We start from the raw sequence: 19,508 nt of genomic DNA on the forward strand, positions 1-19,508 counted from the left end.
GGGTTATGACTTCTCGAAACGGTCATGACTTTTCAGATAAGACACATAAAATATTTGTTCATACTACCCTTTGTTGACTATAAATAGAGAGGCTTCCTCTCATTTTTCAACCTCAAATTTTTTAAATCTTCTACCCTTCTTCTTCTTGCATTTAAAAAAAAATTCGTATGATTTATTGTCGTTGAGTGACTTCGAAATTTAGCGGCATATCAAGTACCACTATTCTGATTAAGTAAGTCGTTCTATCCTTAGAGGGTATATTTCTTAACCTCGAGTACTTAAGGAAAATAATTCTAATGACACAATAATTATTTTTTTCCTTAGTGTATACATTATTATGTAATGTTCCACTATATGAAGTTAACATTATGTGGTCTAAATTCATTTGTTTTTGTTAAAAAATTATCTTGTGATGTAGATATATGCTTCTGAATATCTTTTTCCAGCATTATTAAACTTCTCAGGAGTTAGAGAATTGTCCCGGTTTGTATTTTTGATGATCAAGACAAAAGAATGACTTTATTTATCAATGTTTCTTATGTGATTTAGATTGTCAGAAAATTTTCATCAAAATAGTTATTACTATATAAACATTGACCTTTTGTTTTACTGATTTTACTATTTCTTAATATTTCAGTATTTTCAACGAAGAAAAGTTCATATGACTTGTAATAACGTCAGTTGAAATTTGAATTATTTTAATTTTTATTATTTATTTAATAGATAATTTTTATGAGATAAATATTCTCATATATATATATATTTATATATATTTATGAGTAGGTATTTATATGTCACGAATGTATTATCAAGTTAATAAGATCTTTTAACTTCAAAATATATTATTTTAAAATGTTCCAAGTTCTTTTAAGAAAAAACTCACATCAAATGTGAAAATATGTGAATATATATGAATCATTTAAAATTTAGCATTAACAAAATAAATTTTATATTTTGTAGTAATGAATAAACATTTTCATTTTGTCCCTACACTAAATTAAATCTAATAACTATAAAAAATAGTAACATTAATTAATAAGTCATATTTATTTATGTAAGTATAAAAGTTATTAGTAATTCATCTATTGCACATTAATTCTTTAGTAATAACATTATAAATTCTCTTAGTTATTACTACTTATTGTTAATTATTGCAAACATTATTCACACTCTTTTACATTCTTTAGTTATATTATTATGAATTCTCATAGTTATTACATTAATTATTTATATCTTTCATCTTTCTTTATATAAACTTTTTATCAATAATTTTTCGTATTACTATACCACCCCTATATATATATGTGTGTGTGTGTGATAACACGATGTTGTTATTTTTCCTTGGACGAATCATGCTGGTTAGATGACAAGAAAAATACACAACAAATGTCGTCTTTAAGGTAATATTAGTGAGATACGAATAATTACATGGTTTAACCTCATCAAATTGAAATAAATAGATACATTATTGCATTTAACTAATAAAAATTTTCATTGACCACCTTCATAGGTTCGCGTGAATAAGAGATATACATGACGTTCTACAGTGAACTTTCACAAAGGAATCTGCAATATTATTTTGAGCAAAACTTATTATTCAAATCTTCACTTAAATTTTCTGAATTTATAATCACGTGCAATGCACGTGTCGAAAAACTATTATATATATATATATATATATATATATAATTTTTTTCCTTATATTTAAACTTTTTTTTAACTACATTCATTGTTTTTACTCTCTTTTGTTTCATTTGATTTTTTATTATTCTTTTTGTTTTCTTTGTCTTTCCTTTTGATTTGATTTCAAATTTAATATTAAATGTCTTGTATTAAAAATAAGTTAATTTCATATGGATATCAAAATAAGTGAAGAAAATAAATAAAAAAATAATAAAAAAGTTAAATCGTTAAAATTAAAGAACACTTTTTAAAAATAAAATAAAATAATTAAATACATGTAAATTTTTTAACAAAAAAATGAAAGTGAAAAGTTACAAAATTAATAAAAGGTTAAAAAAAAACTTAAAGTGAGGAGGGAAATAAGTAGTTTACAAAAAATAAATGAAAATAATTAAATTTATATAAGTTTTAATGTCAATAAATATGAGGACTAACTAATTGTAAATAGACCAATTAGAAAAGGACACGTGTCCAATTTTTTCGCTGTTCGCTTGCTTTCATGAGGGTCGTACACTCTCTATGTCATGTAAGCATTTAGGGTATATTTATTTCATTTTGAAATAGTTTACGGGAGTAAAAGGCAGTAGCGGAGCCAGAAATTGTACAAGTACATTTTTTTTTTGGATTAATAAGTGTACTAAAAATTTTAATACTTCCTCCGTTTCAAAAAGAATGGTCTAGTTTGACTAGGCACGAAGTTTAAGAAAATAAAGAAGATTTTTGAATCTTGTGGTCCTAAATTAAAGTTATGTCAAATGTTAAAAATTGTCCTTTAATCTTGTGGCTTTAAACATGCCACGTGGAAAGTTGAAATTAAAATGTTACCAAAAAAAGAAATAGATCATTCTTTTTTAAACTGACTAAAAAGGAAAGGAGATCATTCTTTTTGAAACGCATGGAGTAATTAATATTTTTCTATGAACAAATGTATTCAAATTTATAAAATCAAACTGCATAATATTTAATTTTTAAGGTTCATGTTTAATTTAATACAAGTGAATGAACATAGGAAAAATAAAATAAGAGAGAGGTCAAAATGCAACTTAGAATGAGATCACTTTTACGGTTCAAGCTCCATCAACCTCCGATGGTGACAACATTAACAACAAGATATGAAAAATAAAGAGTAGAATCAAGCGAGTTGATTTTAAAGAAAATTATATATGGAGCTTTTTTCAATTTATAGAAATTATTTAGGGTTCTGCTTATTAACTTTAAATTAAATCATTACTTTTAAATTTTATTTTTAAAAAAAAAACGAATCAAAAGTCAAATTGAATAAAAATCCAATAGGCTGCTAAACTATTTTTTCCCCTTAGATTCTAAAATTGTAGGTCTCTTATTAAGAATTATTTTAATAACTAATATTAATTTTGAATTATTTAAAAAAAACAAAAGCTCCTTTTAAATTGAAAAAAAAATAGACTTAAAGCGAATAAAAAGGCTAAAAAAAAGCTAAGATTCAACGGGCAAACACACTTAACCTTGGCTTCTTCAAGGAGCCTAAATCTCCGAGCAATAAGGTGTCCAAATATGATATTTAAGCATTTCACATATTATTTTACTAGCATTTACGGTATAATTTTCTGATGAAGGGTGTTCGCTTGGTCAGCCTAAGTATACTCTAACTCCGCTCCTTGTAATAGGACCCTGATTAAGTTTTAATTTTAATGTGCAGCCTAAAATTAAAATTAAAATTTTAATGTTCAGCCTAAGTATGTCGTTGAGATTCGATCATAATTTAAGGGGTTACTTATGTCTTAATCCAAAAAAATAACTTCTATCGCATGTTTGTCATAAAATTTAATTAGTAAATAAATCACATATATTTAATTGAATTTTGATTGTCCATATTCATATTCATAAGTTCAGATAGTATCCAACCATGCATGTAATAAGATGACCAATTGATTAATCAAATAAACTTAAACGCTAATTTTCTTATGTATAATTATTTACTCAGATCTTTATATCAATAATGTGATTATACAAAATTACTTATTACATAACTCCGCATGCACGTGCATTACTACTTAAAATATTCTTTTCGCGATATTCTCTTCGTCTCATATTAGTTTATCATTTTCTATTTTGTACGGTGCTTAAGAAATAATAAATAAGAAGATGATTTTACTAGTTTACCCCTTAAAAACTTTTTGGGAATTTTACAAATAAATGTGAACACTTTCAAAAAGAATTAATTGCAAGAATAATATAGAAAAAAATTAATTAATACATTTTTTTATTTAGTAAGGTGATCAACTAATATGAGACAATTATATTTAGGACCCGTTTGGCCCCAAGAATACTCGGAAAAAACTTAAGAAGTGGTGTTTGGTCATATAACTTTGCAAATGTATTTGGGAATTTTAAGAAATTCAAAAATCACCCCAAACATTTATGTTTTATAAAAAAAAATACTCATTATTTATTAATTACAACTAATATTTGTTACTACCTCCTCCGAAAAAGTTTGAGTTCTAATTTGAGTGACAAAATTGAGAAAAAAGAACAATTAGTGTTTAATGAGTTATAATTATAACTGAATCAGTGACAAGTTTGAGTATACAATTAATGTATTGTCTTGCCTATGTTTTTTTTTTTTTTGGAACCATAGGATAATCCGCAGCCGCTACAACCTCTCCCTTCGGGTGAGCACTCTGTGGTGAGCACTTTGTGCACACTGGGTAAACCCCCACTGTGTAAACCCCCACTGTGTAATAGCCTGCAAACCACACAGGGGATGCAAACTGCTCTAGGCAAGCCCTATGCAACAGGCTCGACTCAGAAGGCATTGAAGGGGGATCGATCTCGGGTCTTGCCTATGTTGTTATTTTGTTATTGTTGATCGTTATCAATTATATTATAAGGTTATTTTTTAACGGAACATATGCATTATAAAATGATAATACAAATTTTTGGGTATTTTAATAGTTTTTAGAACTTATGAGTATAAATCATCTTTTCTGAAATAGTCAAATATTCTTGAAAAAAATTGGGGCCAAACATGTGGTGTAATTTCACCAAAAACTTGGTTCAAATATTCTTTACCAAAAATATTTGTAAACTTAGAATTAAACGCTAGCTTAATATAATGATCAACCAATATGGTTGGGGAGTATCAGCTACTCCCTTACTAGAAGTGTCTCCACTGATGTGCCCACCCACTACTAGTCATGAATATCACCCGTGCAGTATCATAAAAATTATTTATTTTTAACAATATAGTATATAATAAGAAGAAGAAACATGCAACCTATTTACTGAGTCGGGTAGCAGATGAATGATATTAAAACATCTATTTAGTTTTTAAATTTATCAAAAAACTATGGAGAAAAGAGCCTTTTGTTAAATTTTGAAAATTTAAATTCAATCGTGGTGCGGTAGATAAGGTTTTCCTTTTTTAAGTAAAGGTTCCGGGTTCATTTGTAACCTTATTTTTTTATAATCAAAAAGGGAAATGGATGAACATGGCTTCACCATTAATTTTTGAACGAATTCATTGTCTCACAATCATTATGAACCCATAATGATCTAACCCACTTTTAATTAAAGTAATAGTTAAATTATTTAACAAGCAATACTGGCATGAGAAGAAAAAAAAAAGTCGTCGTTTGTAGAAATTGGGCATAACTTCATTTTCATGAACAGTTGGTCATCAATGACAAGTCAGCTGTTATACACAAGTAAAGCTTTTATTAATAATTGCAATTGCAATTGCAATTGCAATGCTGAGTGTATTAAATATGTAGTGTAAAACGAGAGTAGCAATAAACCTCTCATTGAAGAAGCACCAACTAAACCCACATCGTCTCTCATCAATGCTACAATCACATTTTGTGCAACCTTGCAAAAAAACGAAACGCCTCTTGTTTGACCAAAAATGGGGGGAATTTGCTTTGTGGTTTTGCTCCTTCAAATCATAGTTACTGAAGTTGTTGGTGCTGGTGTTGGTGTTGGCGTTGGCGTTGGTGTTGGACCTGGAGGTGTTTGGTTTGGTGGAGGGATCAACAGCCCAAGCCCAGGTGTTGTCCCAAGTCAAAATTCGGCTTACACTGCTCTTCAAGCATGGAAATCTGCAATCACTGATGATCCAATGGGGATTTTGAAGAATTGGATGGGTCCAAATGTGTGTACTTACAGAGGAATTTTCTGCACAAACTCTCAAGATTACATGGGCAACCCAACAGACCCAGTTGTTACAGGTATAGATCTCAATCATGCAAATCTTCAAGGCACTCTTGTTAAAGAACTGTCTTACTTAACATATATTTCTCTCATTCACCTCAATACCAACAGATTTTCAGGTATAATTCCACAAACATTCAGAGATCTGTCTTCACTCATTGAATTAGACCTTAGTAACAACCATTTCTCTGGTCCATTCCCTACTACAGTACTATTCATCCCAAATCTTCTTTATTTAGATCTCAGATTCAACAGTTTCACAGGGCCAATTCCTGAGGATCTGTTCAACAGAAAACTTGATGCTATTTTTCTTAATAATAACCAGTTTGATGGTGAACTACCTCAGAGTTTAGGGAATTCCCCTGCTTCAGTGATTAATTTTGCTAATAATAAGTTTAGTGGGAACATTCCTTTTAGTTTAGGGTACATGGGTCCGAGAATTAAGGAGATTTTGTTCTTAAACAACGACTTAAATGGTTGTATACCAGAAGGCGTGGGATTGTGGACGGATTTGCAAGTTCTAGATGTGAGTTTCAATTCACTAATGGGGCATTTGCCTGATACCCTTTCTTGTTTGAGTGGCATTGAGGTTCTCAACTTGGGACATAACAAGTTATCTGGAGATTTACCAGACTTGGTTTGTTCACTAAGAAACCTTGTGAATTTGACTCTTGCTTACAATTTCTTCTCTGAGTTGAGCCAGGATTGTGATAAACTTCCTTTGAGAAATGTGGGTATTGATTTCTCATTGAACTGTATTCCAGGAAGACAAATGCAAAGGCCTCAACCTGAATGCTCTGTCATTCCAGGTGGAAGTCTCAATTGCCTTAGAGTACCTGCAGTAAAGCCTCTTGTTTGTGGATGAAAAAACTGCTACTGCCTGACTTAGTCGGACTCCAACGTGGGTACCGAACACCCGGTGGAAAAAAAAAAATCACTACTACTACTATTTTATTTATTTATGAGTGACAACAATTGAGCACTATCATCAATGTTTTTGTTGTAAACCTGGTTATCTTGGCCTAGCACACGCAAGTTATGACTTGTACCTTTCAAATTTATTTCTCTTCCTTATTTCTTTATGTTGCATTATGAATTGTAAATACTAGTATTAAATTAGGACACTTATATATGGGTTTCACCCACCTCTAGTAATCATAATTCCTCATCAGTAGTCGGGGATTCTCACACTGCGGATCAACTTAATTTTTTTGTCTACAATCTAGATATATATTCTTTAGGAATGTAGGGTGTCCGTCATCTAATATGGAAAACTAGGGATGGCAATGAGGTGGTGCGGGATGGCGGGAAAGCGGGTTGAGCTTAACCCGCAAAATTCTTAATCCGTCTCGCATTACAAACTTTTTTTTATTTTCAATCTACCCTGTATGAACCCGCCTCACATAATTTTTTTAATATTTTTTTTCTAGTTAAATTTGTTACTAAAAATCAAATTTATAAAAATAAATTCATTTTTTCATTAAGTTATTATTAATTTAATAGGATAGTTACTTAAAAATTCATTTTGTAGAGGTTAATTGGGAAACATGTAAGAAATTGTATTATTTTTATTGAACCTTATTTACTATCTTAAATATTTTAGTAGTTTTAAAGAAATTATCTTAATAAATAATATTCTATTGCTATTATAACATGTAAAAAGTTAAAATTAAGTTTGAATCCACATAAAATCACATATACCGTAACCCGTCCCGCCCCACATTAGCTTTAAAAAAGACTCACTTCAATCTGCTCTGCATAGTCTTAAACCCATTTCACATTTCTTTTATCTAGCTTTATATTATATATAAATTGTGTTCGAAGAATTAGTGTGGTCTAGGCTGAATTTGTTGTAGTGTTGAGGGATACTGTTGGAATGCTTTCATTTATTGTCCATATCTTGAAAGGCAAATAACACAAACCAATGACAAAATGGTTGAAATTCATGCTATATATACAAAAATAAAATAAAAACATGATATGTGGTATGTGAAGAAGAGTCACTCCTAAGTCTTATCCTCACTTGTCATGTTGATCATTCATTGTGTTTGAGCATTCAACAACATAGAGGGCCAATAGGGGTGTACAAAATTGAACCGAAAATCGAATCAAACCGTAAATCGAGAAAAAACCCCAACAAGTGGTTGGTTTGATATTGAAAAAAAAAATCCGACCATATTTGTGTTGGTTTGGTTTTAACTAATAGTCAATTTTAGCATCTTTGAAGAATCATATTGAGAAAAAGAAAGAAGCCGATCATTGAATTGATTAACCTGAGATGAGAAATCTATCATGTCCGAGTTCTACGATTCGGGTTCAGAGCGGAGTTTCAAGACAATAAAGAAGTGGTGCTTCTTTCCTGTACTCCAACTCAGTAGCTCATTCCGGATAAGCGAGTGAATTTCAAGCCAGGGAAACTTCCTATTAGGAATGGCTTCCTTTCAGGTTGTGTTGTTACAGACCAGACTGTTCTAACAGGGCAGGGGAGACGGATAACTAATCTAATACAGTACAACTATGATCGGGCAATAGCGCAGATAAGATCAGATATATAATTTTAAAATTTTATTTTATACATAAAAATATTTACTTTGATATAATTTTTAAATATTTCTTATACTTTTCCATAGTTTTTATCTTTTAATATATTATTTCAAGTTTGGAACTTAGAATTCGAAATGATTCAATAAAGATTATAGTCCACGGATGTTGGTAATTATAATAAAGCTTAAATCAAAATCAAATTAATACTAATGCAAAAAGAAAATCAATTCAACACTAAGAATGACAATAATATTGAATATTTGTTCTTTAGTTTTACATTGGTTTAGACAATTAAAATACATAACCTAATTTAATTTCCTTTAATATTTAGTCATGTAACTAATACTTATTAAACTTAATTTTAGCATGATTTAGTACTTTTAAATTATGATCATTTTCATTATGACTTGTTAATTTACAATATTTGTTTTACGCGATTTCATTATTATTATTATTTTTGGATATTTTAGTGTCATTAATCATATCATATTGTGTTATATTTTTAACAAAAAAACCCGAAAATCCGAAAAACCCAAAAACACTCGAGGTTGAAAAATCCGAATTTTATTAGTTTGGTATATAGATTTAAAAATTCGACACAAATGATTTGGTTTGATATTTGAAAAACTCGAACCAACCCGGTCATGTACACCCCTAAGGGTCATAACTTAAGCCTTTCGTAGTATGGAAAGAAAAGCAGTGGAAGCGGGTTTAAATACGAAGAAGAAAATTCACAAAAACACTAAAAAAATTAGTGGCGGACCTAAAATTTTTATCAAACGGATGAAGAAGAAAACTACAAAAAAAAAACTAAAAAATTAGTGTATTGTTGTCTGGTTTCGAACCCGGGCACTTCCACAAAAAAAGAACCTCACTTTACCAATGGACAAAAGGCTATTATTTGTTTAGATGGGGTCAATTTTTTTATTTATACGCATATATTTTTTAGATGACAAACAGAATAAATTTATATATACAGTGTAATTTTTTACAGAGTGATTAATATAAATCCTCTTAACCCAACGTGGAAAAGATATATCAAAAAAATAAAATAAGAAAAAACAATGTGCTGTCATACACATGTGAACAATTTCACGTGGGAAACAAATGACTTGGTAGCTCACATGTCATTTTCCCACCCATTTGCTCCCAATAACCAAAATTTTACATAACTAATGCCAGCCTTTTAATTTACCTAGTAATTGAGTTTGCTTTCAAATCTCTAGTCATTTTAAGGGTTTCGTTTGGTGGCAATTCTTACATCATTAGTAATTTGGAGATTGTAATATGCTCATTATTTTTCATTGAATGTTTAATTTTATATATTGCAAATTGATATACAATATATATATATCAATTTGTATTTTTGGTTTTCCTGATTTGTTTTGTTGAATTGGGTCACTTTAGACCTGGATCGGTTTTTTTTTAATAAATGGGCTGGGACCCGACTTGAAATAAAAAAAGAAGAAGATATACAATATATAATTTTGAATATTTTGAAACATAATAAAAACAAAATGTTCTTACCATTATGCGGATTAGTTTTTTCATTAAACTATATACTATTATTACTCACATTAAATGTCCTTCCCTCACGAGTGTTGAGTTCAAAATAATTAGGGTGTTATGGGGAAATTTACAATGTAAAATTTTTATAAATGACATTTATAAGAAGAATATTTTCAAGTTATAGCAGTAGAATAAAACTTTCAAGTTGTAACAATAAAAAATTTCAGGTTGTAACAGTTTATTAAAAAAAAGTTTTTTTAATTAATTGTAGAAAATCAGTTTTGAAAAAAAAAGATAAAAAAGGAAAACAAATCGATTTTGAAAAAAAAGAAGAAGATAAAAAACGGATAAAGGTATACTAATTATTTTTGAATTCATTGATGATAATTGTTAATTAGCATAAATTTAGGAGATTCAAAACTAATTAGGAATATTTATTTTCCTTATTTCACTCTAATCTATTAACATTAATTAAAAAATCAAATTTTATTCATTTTGTTCAAAGTTTCTCTCTCTTCATTTTTTTTCCAGAATTTTAGTTATAACATTTTACTAAAATAAAAAACGATTTAAAATAACAGTAAAAATCAATTAGTGTGAAAAATAAATAAGGTAAAAATAAATATTTTAGTAGTAAATAATTTGAAAATATTAATGATAATTAATAAGAGACATAAAAATAAAAGAGTCATAACAAAGGAATTATTTTCCTTGTTTAGCTCAAAGTAGTTATTGGCATTTTGGAACAAATTTCTTTTCTTTTCTTCAAACGTTTCTCTCTCTTCTCAATATTTTTGTTGGTTAGTCGTCACTCTCCTCTAATTTCGATTCGTTTTTATTCAATAATCTTCATTTTCTTGTAATGGACGGTTTCTTATCAGCATTAATAAATCATGGTGGTAGATAGAATCCTTCAGGTTAGTGTTCTTTCAGATATTTTATTTGTATTGGTAACAAAATGTAACAAAAATTATGAACATTCAAACTGGAATTTTTTTTAAGATTTCATTTGTGTACAATAGTTTTAATTAAGATGTTTTTTTGTTTTATATACAGTTAGATTTTGATATGAACATTCATTTTTTTGTGTGTGTTTCTGATTTAAAATTACATAAAATTTGTTTTGAATTGATATACTGGTTATACCGTGTTGGTGGGATTCTGTTATTATTTATTTTGGTGGCGTGATTCTGGTATGAATAAGTAAATGACTTGTGACATGAATAGGTATGATTTTGGCATCCAATAGATATGAAAAGTGTGCATAAAAATTGTATGAAATTTGTATACTGATTTTTGATTTTTTGTTGTGTATAATAATTTTAATTATTGCATTTTTTAAAAGTATAATGTTACATTTTGAACATTTAATTTGTTCATTATTTGTCTGAATCAGATATCATTATTTTGGTATGTTTTTGGTTAAAAAAATTACATATATTTTTTTGGAATTTATATACTACTTATAACAGACATGTATGACAATTTATAATGTTTTTGGTATGATTCTGGTATGATTGATTATTTTTTTTGGCATTATATTGGAATGACTTTGGGAATAATAATGTAATGAATTTGATATATTGTGTATTTAATAAATGACAATTAATAGGTAGAAATGGAATTGTTTTTTGTATTATAGTGGCATGATCCTAGTATGAATAATTGATGAATTTTGGCATAAAATTGGTATGAAATGTGTGAATAAATTTGAACGTTGGAAGGGGTTTGCTGATGTGAAATTCAAGAAGTCTAAAGTTACATGCAATACATGTCGTCGAGAGGGCCACAACAGGAAGACATGTTCAAATTACCCTGCACAAAAAAAAGTCATAATTTATAATTGTGACAGACTCATATTTTGATTAATTATTTTGTCTTTTACTAACGAATTATAATTTCAGAACATTTATTATGAGTACTGTAAAATCTGTTTTTATGTATTCATTATATTTCAAATATATAGTGAACAATTTATTAAGTAATGCTGGGATGCAATTGGTATTCATTTGGTATTCAATTGAAGTCACACAAATACTAGTTATTGTAATTTTCAATTAGTATTCTTTTGGTATCCACTTGGTGTCCGACTTGAAAAAAATATAAAACAAGAAGTAATTGAGGTGGATACAATATAAAATGGTCACAATTTTACATTGTCAACTTCATTCTTCCTAGATTTATACAAGGTGGATACCAACTTCATACAATTTTTATTTTTTAATGTTTGTCTTAAATTCTCAAGTTAAAATACCAAATGTATACGATACCAATTTAATGTCATTCTTATTTTTCAATTTGGAGATCAATTAGATACAATGTAAGCCAACATAAAATATTTCATGTAATTTTAATTGGTGTCCATTTGATTTCGAACTGAAATTGCATTGTAAAAATTGAAACATTAAAATGTATTTAAGATTTCCAACCAAGTTATCCAAATTAAAACTAGTTAATGATGTATCCAATTGGTATGCATTTTGTATACAACTGGTATCCCACTGAAAAATTATAAGAAACAAAACGTAAAACTAGATAATGTGTTATTCATTTGATATCTATTTGGAAAGCTCAAGTGTAACAATGTATACAATTGTGGTGTACTGTAGTTACAATATAAAATGGTCACTGTTTTACATTGTCAGCTTCATTCTTTCCAGATTTATACAAATTAGATACCAATTTAATGTCATTTTTATTTTTCAATTTGGAGATCAATTAGATACAATGTAAGCCAACATAAAATATTTCATGTAATTTTAATTGGTGTCCATTTGATTTCTAACTGATATCACATTGCAAAAATAGAAACATTAAGATGTATTTAAGATTTCAAACCAAGTTATCCAAACTAAACTAGTTAATGATGTATCCAATTGGTATGCATTTTGTATACCACCGGTATCCCACTGAAAAATTATAAGAAACAAAACGTAAAACTAGGTAATGTGTTATTCATTTGATATCTATTTGGAAAGCTTAAGTGTAACAATGTATACAATTGTGGTGTACTATGTTTATGAGGTATTTTTCAAGACTAAAGTCTAATAAAAATTTGTCTAATGCTGATATCCAAATTGTATAAACTTGATATCCAACTTGAAAACTTTTGACAAATTAAAAATAAAATTATATGAAGTTGGTATCCAACTGGAACAAATTACTAAAAGAAATAAATTTGAAATGTAAAATAGTGCATATTATATTGTTGCAAAAAACTGTAGCAAAAATAAATATATATCATTCAAAATTAAAAAAACATGTAAAAAAACATGTAAAAAACCATGACAATGAATATACATATATCTGCATAGATCCTATCAATTTCATGTCAACATTAAACAAATTTCATACCAGAATCATACGCATAAAGAAACAGTTTTTGTTTAAAATCCTACTAAATTGAATAATTGCTAAAATAATTTAAAAAAATACTTACTCTAACAACTTTTTTGCCTTTTGTTGAAATTGAAATTTTTGAGTCATCTTTCATTGTTGCTCTTCTTTTAGAGGGTTTTGATGACTGGCCCCATTCGACATTTGTTGATTTTTATTTTTTTATTTTAAAAAAAAATTCCGCTTACAAAATCTGAGTCTGAATTCGAAAGGGGTTCCACCATTTTCCCTTTTCTCTTTTATTCCTTTTGATTTGGAGAACTTGCAATTTTCTTTGCTTCTCTTTTCTTCTTCTTTTCTGAAATTTGTTTCTTCTTTTGTGGGGTAACAACTTTTCTCGCCGAACTTGCATTCCTATTGGTCGGCGGTGATTGAGTCAATATCTTAAAAGTTGGAGCCTCGATTTCAACAGTAGAACTCATTTCGACTAATCTAGGGCTCTTTCTAGGAGTATGCTCAAGTTTCTTCAACATTGTTTTCACAAATTTGGCCTTTCTTTTGATTGTAGAATGAAGATTTCAAATTTTGGTGATAGAGAGATGATTTACGATTTCTAAAGAAGATGAATGAAGAGGTGAAAGAGAAATGTTTAATTTTTGAACGTGGGGGTGGTGGGGTGCTGTTATGGTGTGTGAGAAGAATAGGAGTAACGTATGGGAGGTTTGGAGTGTAACGGTAATCAAGGAACTCTAATCAATGTAAATCCCTATATTTGTGTAACTAATAATTTCTGTTTTAAAAAAGGAACTGCAATCCAATTAATTAACTATTAATAATTAATAATATAAAAATATAAAGAGATTAATCATTTATTAAATTAAATTGTAATTGATTTTTAAATAAAGTTAAATTTAATTGATATGTTATAACCCGTAAATAAACTGTTATAAGTAAGAATTTTTTAAGAATTTTTTAAGAGTATGTTTAAAACCCGTAATATTGTCTCTTAAATGTGTATATGGTGTGATTTTTCCATTTACAATTACAAATCATATTGGTGATAAATTAGATGACAAATAAAAGCACACTTAAACCATATTTTGGTCAAGTGACCTACATATTGAAAACTAATATAAAAAAAACATAAATTCTATTGGGAAAATAATCTCCCCATAAACAAAACTCTTTAATAACTACATTGCAGATGTTATTCAGTTATTGTGTCCATGGTATGAGAAGAAGGGTCTTCAATTTATAGAATTCTAATTTTTTCCTAAAAAAAAAGAATAAACCAAATATGAAAGATAATTATATTTTGCTTTCAAGAAAAAGTAAGAACATAATCAAAAGGTAAAACCTAACAAGAAGCTCTCATCCTTAGTCCCTTAGTGACTCGAACTCACAACTTTAAGGTTGAAAATGAATGATGCTTGCTATCCTAAGTCTAAAGGACACGATTTTTAAGCCAATAAATCCAAAAGACACCTACTTTTCGGGGTATACCAAAAGGCCAAATCTCTGGCTAAATTACGAATTGGCCAAAAAAATTCTGCCCACAATCATAGATGACCTTCAATAATTTTAATATTTTGTTTGTAGTTTTTTTTTTTTTTTTTTTTAGAAGAATGTTTGGCTGTTAGGCCATTTTATTTAGCATAATAAAGAATAAAAACAATATAGTTCGACCCAAATACAAACTTCAAATCTGACTAACTCTGTACTAAGTCTTTACTAAATGTGTTAACATCTCTGTGCATGATGTTGTAATATCCTTTTGGTGCGACACCTTAACGACGGAATTTGCGCTTTTTCCATGTTTATAATCTTTCTCCCCAAACTCGGCAACTGTTGGAATGAGCTGAACGTCTTCTTTTACAATTACAAATCATATTGGTGATAAATTAGATGACAAATAAAAGCACACTTAAACCATATTTTGGTCAAGTGACCTACATATTGAAAACTAATATAAAAAAAACATAAATTCTATTGGGAAAATAATCTCCCCATAAACAAAACTCTTTAATAACTACATTGCAGATGTTATTCAGTTATTGTGTCCATGGTATGAGAAGAAGGGTCTTCAATTTATAGAATTCTAATTTTTTCCTAAAAAAAAAGAATAAACCAAATATGAAAGATAATTATATTTTGCTTTCAAGAAAAAGTAAGAACATAATCAAAAGGTAAAACCTAACAAGAAGCTCTCATCCTTAGTCCCTTAGTGACTCGAACTCACAACTTTAAGGTTGAAAATGAATGATGCTTGCTATCCTAAGTCTAAAGGACACGATTTTTAAGCCAATAAATCCAAAAGACACCTACTTTTCGGGGTATACCAAAAGGCCAAATCTCTGGCTAAATTACGAATTGGCCAAAAAAATTCTGCCCACAATCATAGATGACCTTCAATAATTTTAATATTTTGTTTGTAGTTTTTTTTTTTTTTTTTTTTAGAAGAATGTTTGGCTGTTAGGCCATTTTATTTAGCATAATAAAGAATAAAAACAATATAGTTCGACCCAAATACAAACTTCAAATCTGACTAACTCTGTACTAAGTCTTTACTAAATGTGTTAACATCTCTGTGCATGATGTTGTAATATCCTTTTGGTGCGACACCTTAACGACGGAATTTGCGCTTTTTCCATGTTTATAATCTTTCTCCCCAAACTCGGCAACTGTTGGAATGAGCTGAACGTCTTCTTTTCAGTAGAGTTAATTGCCAGATTAGCTAAGTAATCTGCCAATTTGTTGCCTTCTCTGTATATGTGTTGTGTCTTTACCTCAATCTTTGTCATTTCCTGTTTTAGCTCATCAAACTCCTCTGCTATTACCCACAGCACTTTCCAAGCTTCATTAATAATTTTGACCATTAATAACGAATCTGATTCCAGAATTATTTTCCTCATTTTCTTGTTGACGCAGTATCGAATTGCCTCTAGAATAGCTCTCATTTCTGCTTCTACATTGGTAGTGATACCAATGTTCTCTGCCGTAACATGTATTAAGTCGCCATTGCTATTCCTAAGACAGTAACCGTATGCACTGATACCTGGATTTCCTTTACTTGCCCCATCCGTGTTGCATTTGATCACGTCTTCATGAGGTGCGTCCCATCGAACTGTACAGTGGTACAGTCTTGATTTGTTAGCACCTAACCTCCTAATCATCTCCTACCAGTTCTGCCCTCTCATTTCAATCCATGGAAACTTCTTTTAAGTATGAACTGTACATTTTGGAGTACTTGAGAAATCATGCTTTGTAAAGATATATCACCTTCATGCTTCCTCAAATTCCTTCTCTTCCATAGTGTCCATGTAATCAATGCCGGTATCACCATATATATTTCCATCACTTTGCTTGGTGCCTGGGTATACCACCATACCTTCATCAAATGATGTAAGCTTTTTCCTTCGATTACTATCCCTGCAAAATTAGCAAAATGCTTCCATAACTTAGTAGCTATGGAGGCTGTTAGAAATAAATGCTCCATGGTCTCTTGTTTATATTTCTCACAACACCAACATCTTGAGGCCACATTAATCCTCATGATTTGGAAATTATCATCTGTAGGGACTCTTCTTTTCCATACCCTCCATAAAAAGAAGTTGATTCTAAAAGGAATCCCCCTATTCCATATGAACTTGAAAATCTCCCTTTCATCTCTTCTGTGTCGTAACAAGTCCCAAGCTGAATTTACCGTAAAGCTTCCAGTCGTACTTCCCATCCACCATGCCTTATCCCTACCTGTTTCTATCAGTACATGGCTGATATTCTCTGTTATATATTGTACCATCTCTTCCGAAACATATTGATTCAGCTTCCCCTTATTCCATCTCCTTTCTTGTATGAATTGCTTCACCTCAATCTCCTCTTCCCCATGGTTCTGCTCCTCTAGATAGTACAAAGCTCCTTGCTTTGTCCAGTTGTCAAACCAAAAGCTTGCTTTTCCTGCCTTGACCTTCCACCATATATTATGCTCCACTTCCTCTCTGATTTGAATCATCTTTCTCAACACATGAGAAATTCCTGTCCCTTGAGCAATAACTGGATGTTGCTTTTTACAATATTTATTCCACATGTAATGACTCCATAGCCAATCCGATGAAGTTCTAAAATTCCACCACAATTTCACAAAACGTGAGTCCGCAACTGTGTGTAGTGATCTCAAACCAATTCCCCCTTCTGCCTTAGGCAAACATAGGTCATCCCAAGCCACCCAATGCTTCCCTTTTAAACTACCAACCTTTCCCCAAAAAAATTTGGCCATAATTTTCTAAATCTGGTTGATCACCCCTTTTGGTGGATTCATAGCTGACATTAAGTATATAGGCATTGATTGTAAAACATTACAAACCAATACATGTTTACCTCCATACGTAAGTAACCTGCTATGCCAAGCCATCACCCTTCTACTTACCTTTTTCACTAGCTCTTCAAAGTGACAAATCTTCTTTCTCCCATAGAACATTGGCAACCTAGATAAGTAAATGGGAAGGACCCTACTCCGATTCTCGTAGTTCTTCTTATTATATTTCTTGCCGTAATAGATACCTTCTCATGAAAATACATATAGCTTTTCATCAAATTATGAGTTGGGCCGAAATCTTCTCATATTTATTCAACACTGCCATTATCTTCTTGACTGATCCTTTGTGGCCTGAACAAAATAATATAGTATCATCTGCATACGATAAGTAATTGATTTTCTCACTCCATTTGGCATTCCATATACAATGAATTTATCATCCTCATTCAACTTATTCAAACTTCTCGTTAACACTTCAGCTGCAATTATGAATAAAGTTGGTGATAAAGGATCTCCTTGCTTTAAACCTCTTGACGATGGAAAGAAACCATATGAGTTTCCATTGACTAGTATAGAATACCAATTATTCGTCATCAGCCTCCAAACCATATCAATGATTCTCTCTGTGAACCCAAACCTCCTCATTACCTTTGTCAGGAATACCCATGATACTCTATCATATGCTTTCATCATGTCCAACTTTACCACTATATTATGATATTGATTGCGCTTGTTGATGTCTCTGATGATTTCTTGGGCTAACAGAACATTTTCCGCTATGCTTCTTCCTTTCATAAATCCAGTCTGATTTTTCGATATGATTTCTAGAAGTACCTCGGCCAGCCTACCATGAATTACCTTTGAAATTACTTTATTTATGTACGTACTCAAGCTGATTGGCCTTAAATCTGTAAAGCTCCTGACTTGTTTCTTCTTTGGAAGAAGGACCAGGTTCGTGTGTGTTACAAATCTTGGTAATTCCATGCCACATAAAAAAGCTACCACCATTTTCACAAAATCCTCCTTGATAATCTCCCAGCAGCTTTGAAATTTTTTTCCTGAGAACCCATCTGGACCACATGCACTGTCACTGTTTAAAGAGAAAACTGCCTCTCTTACCTCTTCCTCCATGGGAGTTCGATCCATTCTTTGTTGTTGTTCCACTGTGATTAGTTTAGGTATGCAGTCAATCATTGCATAATCTGCATTGAAGTTGCTCTCCTTGAACTGCTGCTCAAAAACCTTTACTGTTGCTTCTCCAATGTCTTTCTTATCTTTAAGTAAGACACCTTGTTCATCAAGTATCTCATTCAGTTGAAGCCTTCATCTTCTCCCTTTCACATAAGAATGGAAAAACTTTGTGTTCCTATCCCCATCTATAAACCATTTCATACCTGACTTTTGCTTCCAGAATTCTTCCTCTACTTGATAAAACTTTCGGAGATCCTCCTCTGCCTTCATCATCTCTGCCCTATTACGATCTGTGCTAGGGATCTCAAATTGTATTTCCTTCACCTTTACTATATCTTCCATGGTTGCAACTCTATGAAAAATGTTCCCATACGTTTCTTTACTCCACTTAGTTAGTACTTTCTTTATGATTTTCATTTTTTGCTGAACTATGCGAAAAGGGCTTCCTTGTATCTCGATTTTCCAGTTCTCCTTCACCACTTCATGAAATTTCTCATGATTTGTCCAAAAATTCAAAAAACGAAAAGGTTTATTGTACCTTTCCTGATTAGCATGGTACTGCACCTGGATAGGACAATGATCTGATCCCTCCCTAGTAAGATGTTGTATTTCTGAAGTAGGGAATTCCTGCATAAACTCCATGTTACCTCATATCCTATACACCCTTTTAAAATCAAAATCTCTAACATATTTATTAAAAATAATTATAATTTAAAATAATTATTAAAAATATCAATATGATAAT

General features: G+C 30.2%; 1 protein-coding gene across 1 annotated transcript; it reads left to right on the forward strand.

Moving 5' to 3' along the window:
• The first annotated feature begins 5,399 nt into the window (after nt 1-5,399).
• Nucleotides 5,400-6,990, forward strand: LOC102578466 (leucine-rich repeat extensin-like protein 4). Its single transcript, XM_015306012.1, has one exon. The coding sequence runs from the start codon at nt 5,567-5,569 to the stop codon at nt 6,734-6,736; it is 1,170 nt and encodes a 389-aa protein (XP_015161498.1). The 5' UTR covers nt 5,400-5,566; the 3' UTR covers nt 6,737-6,990.
• The last annotated feature ends 12,518 nt before the right edge of the window (nt 6,991-19,508 follow it).

This window comes from Solanum tuberosum, unplaced genomic scaffold (genome assembly GCF_000226075.1).
Source record: "Solanum tuberosum cultivar DM 1-3 516 R44 unplaced genomic scaffold, SolTub_3.0 scf00003, whole genome shotgun sequence".
Lineage (NCBI taxonomy): Eukaryota > Viridiplantae > Streptophyta > Magnoliopsida > Solanales > Solanaceae > Solanum > Solanum tuberosum.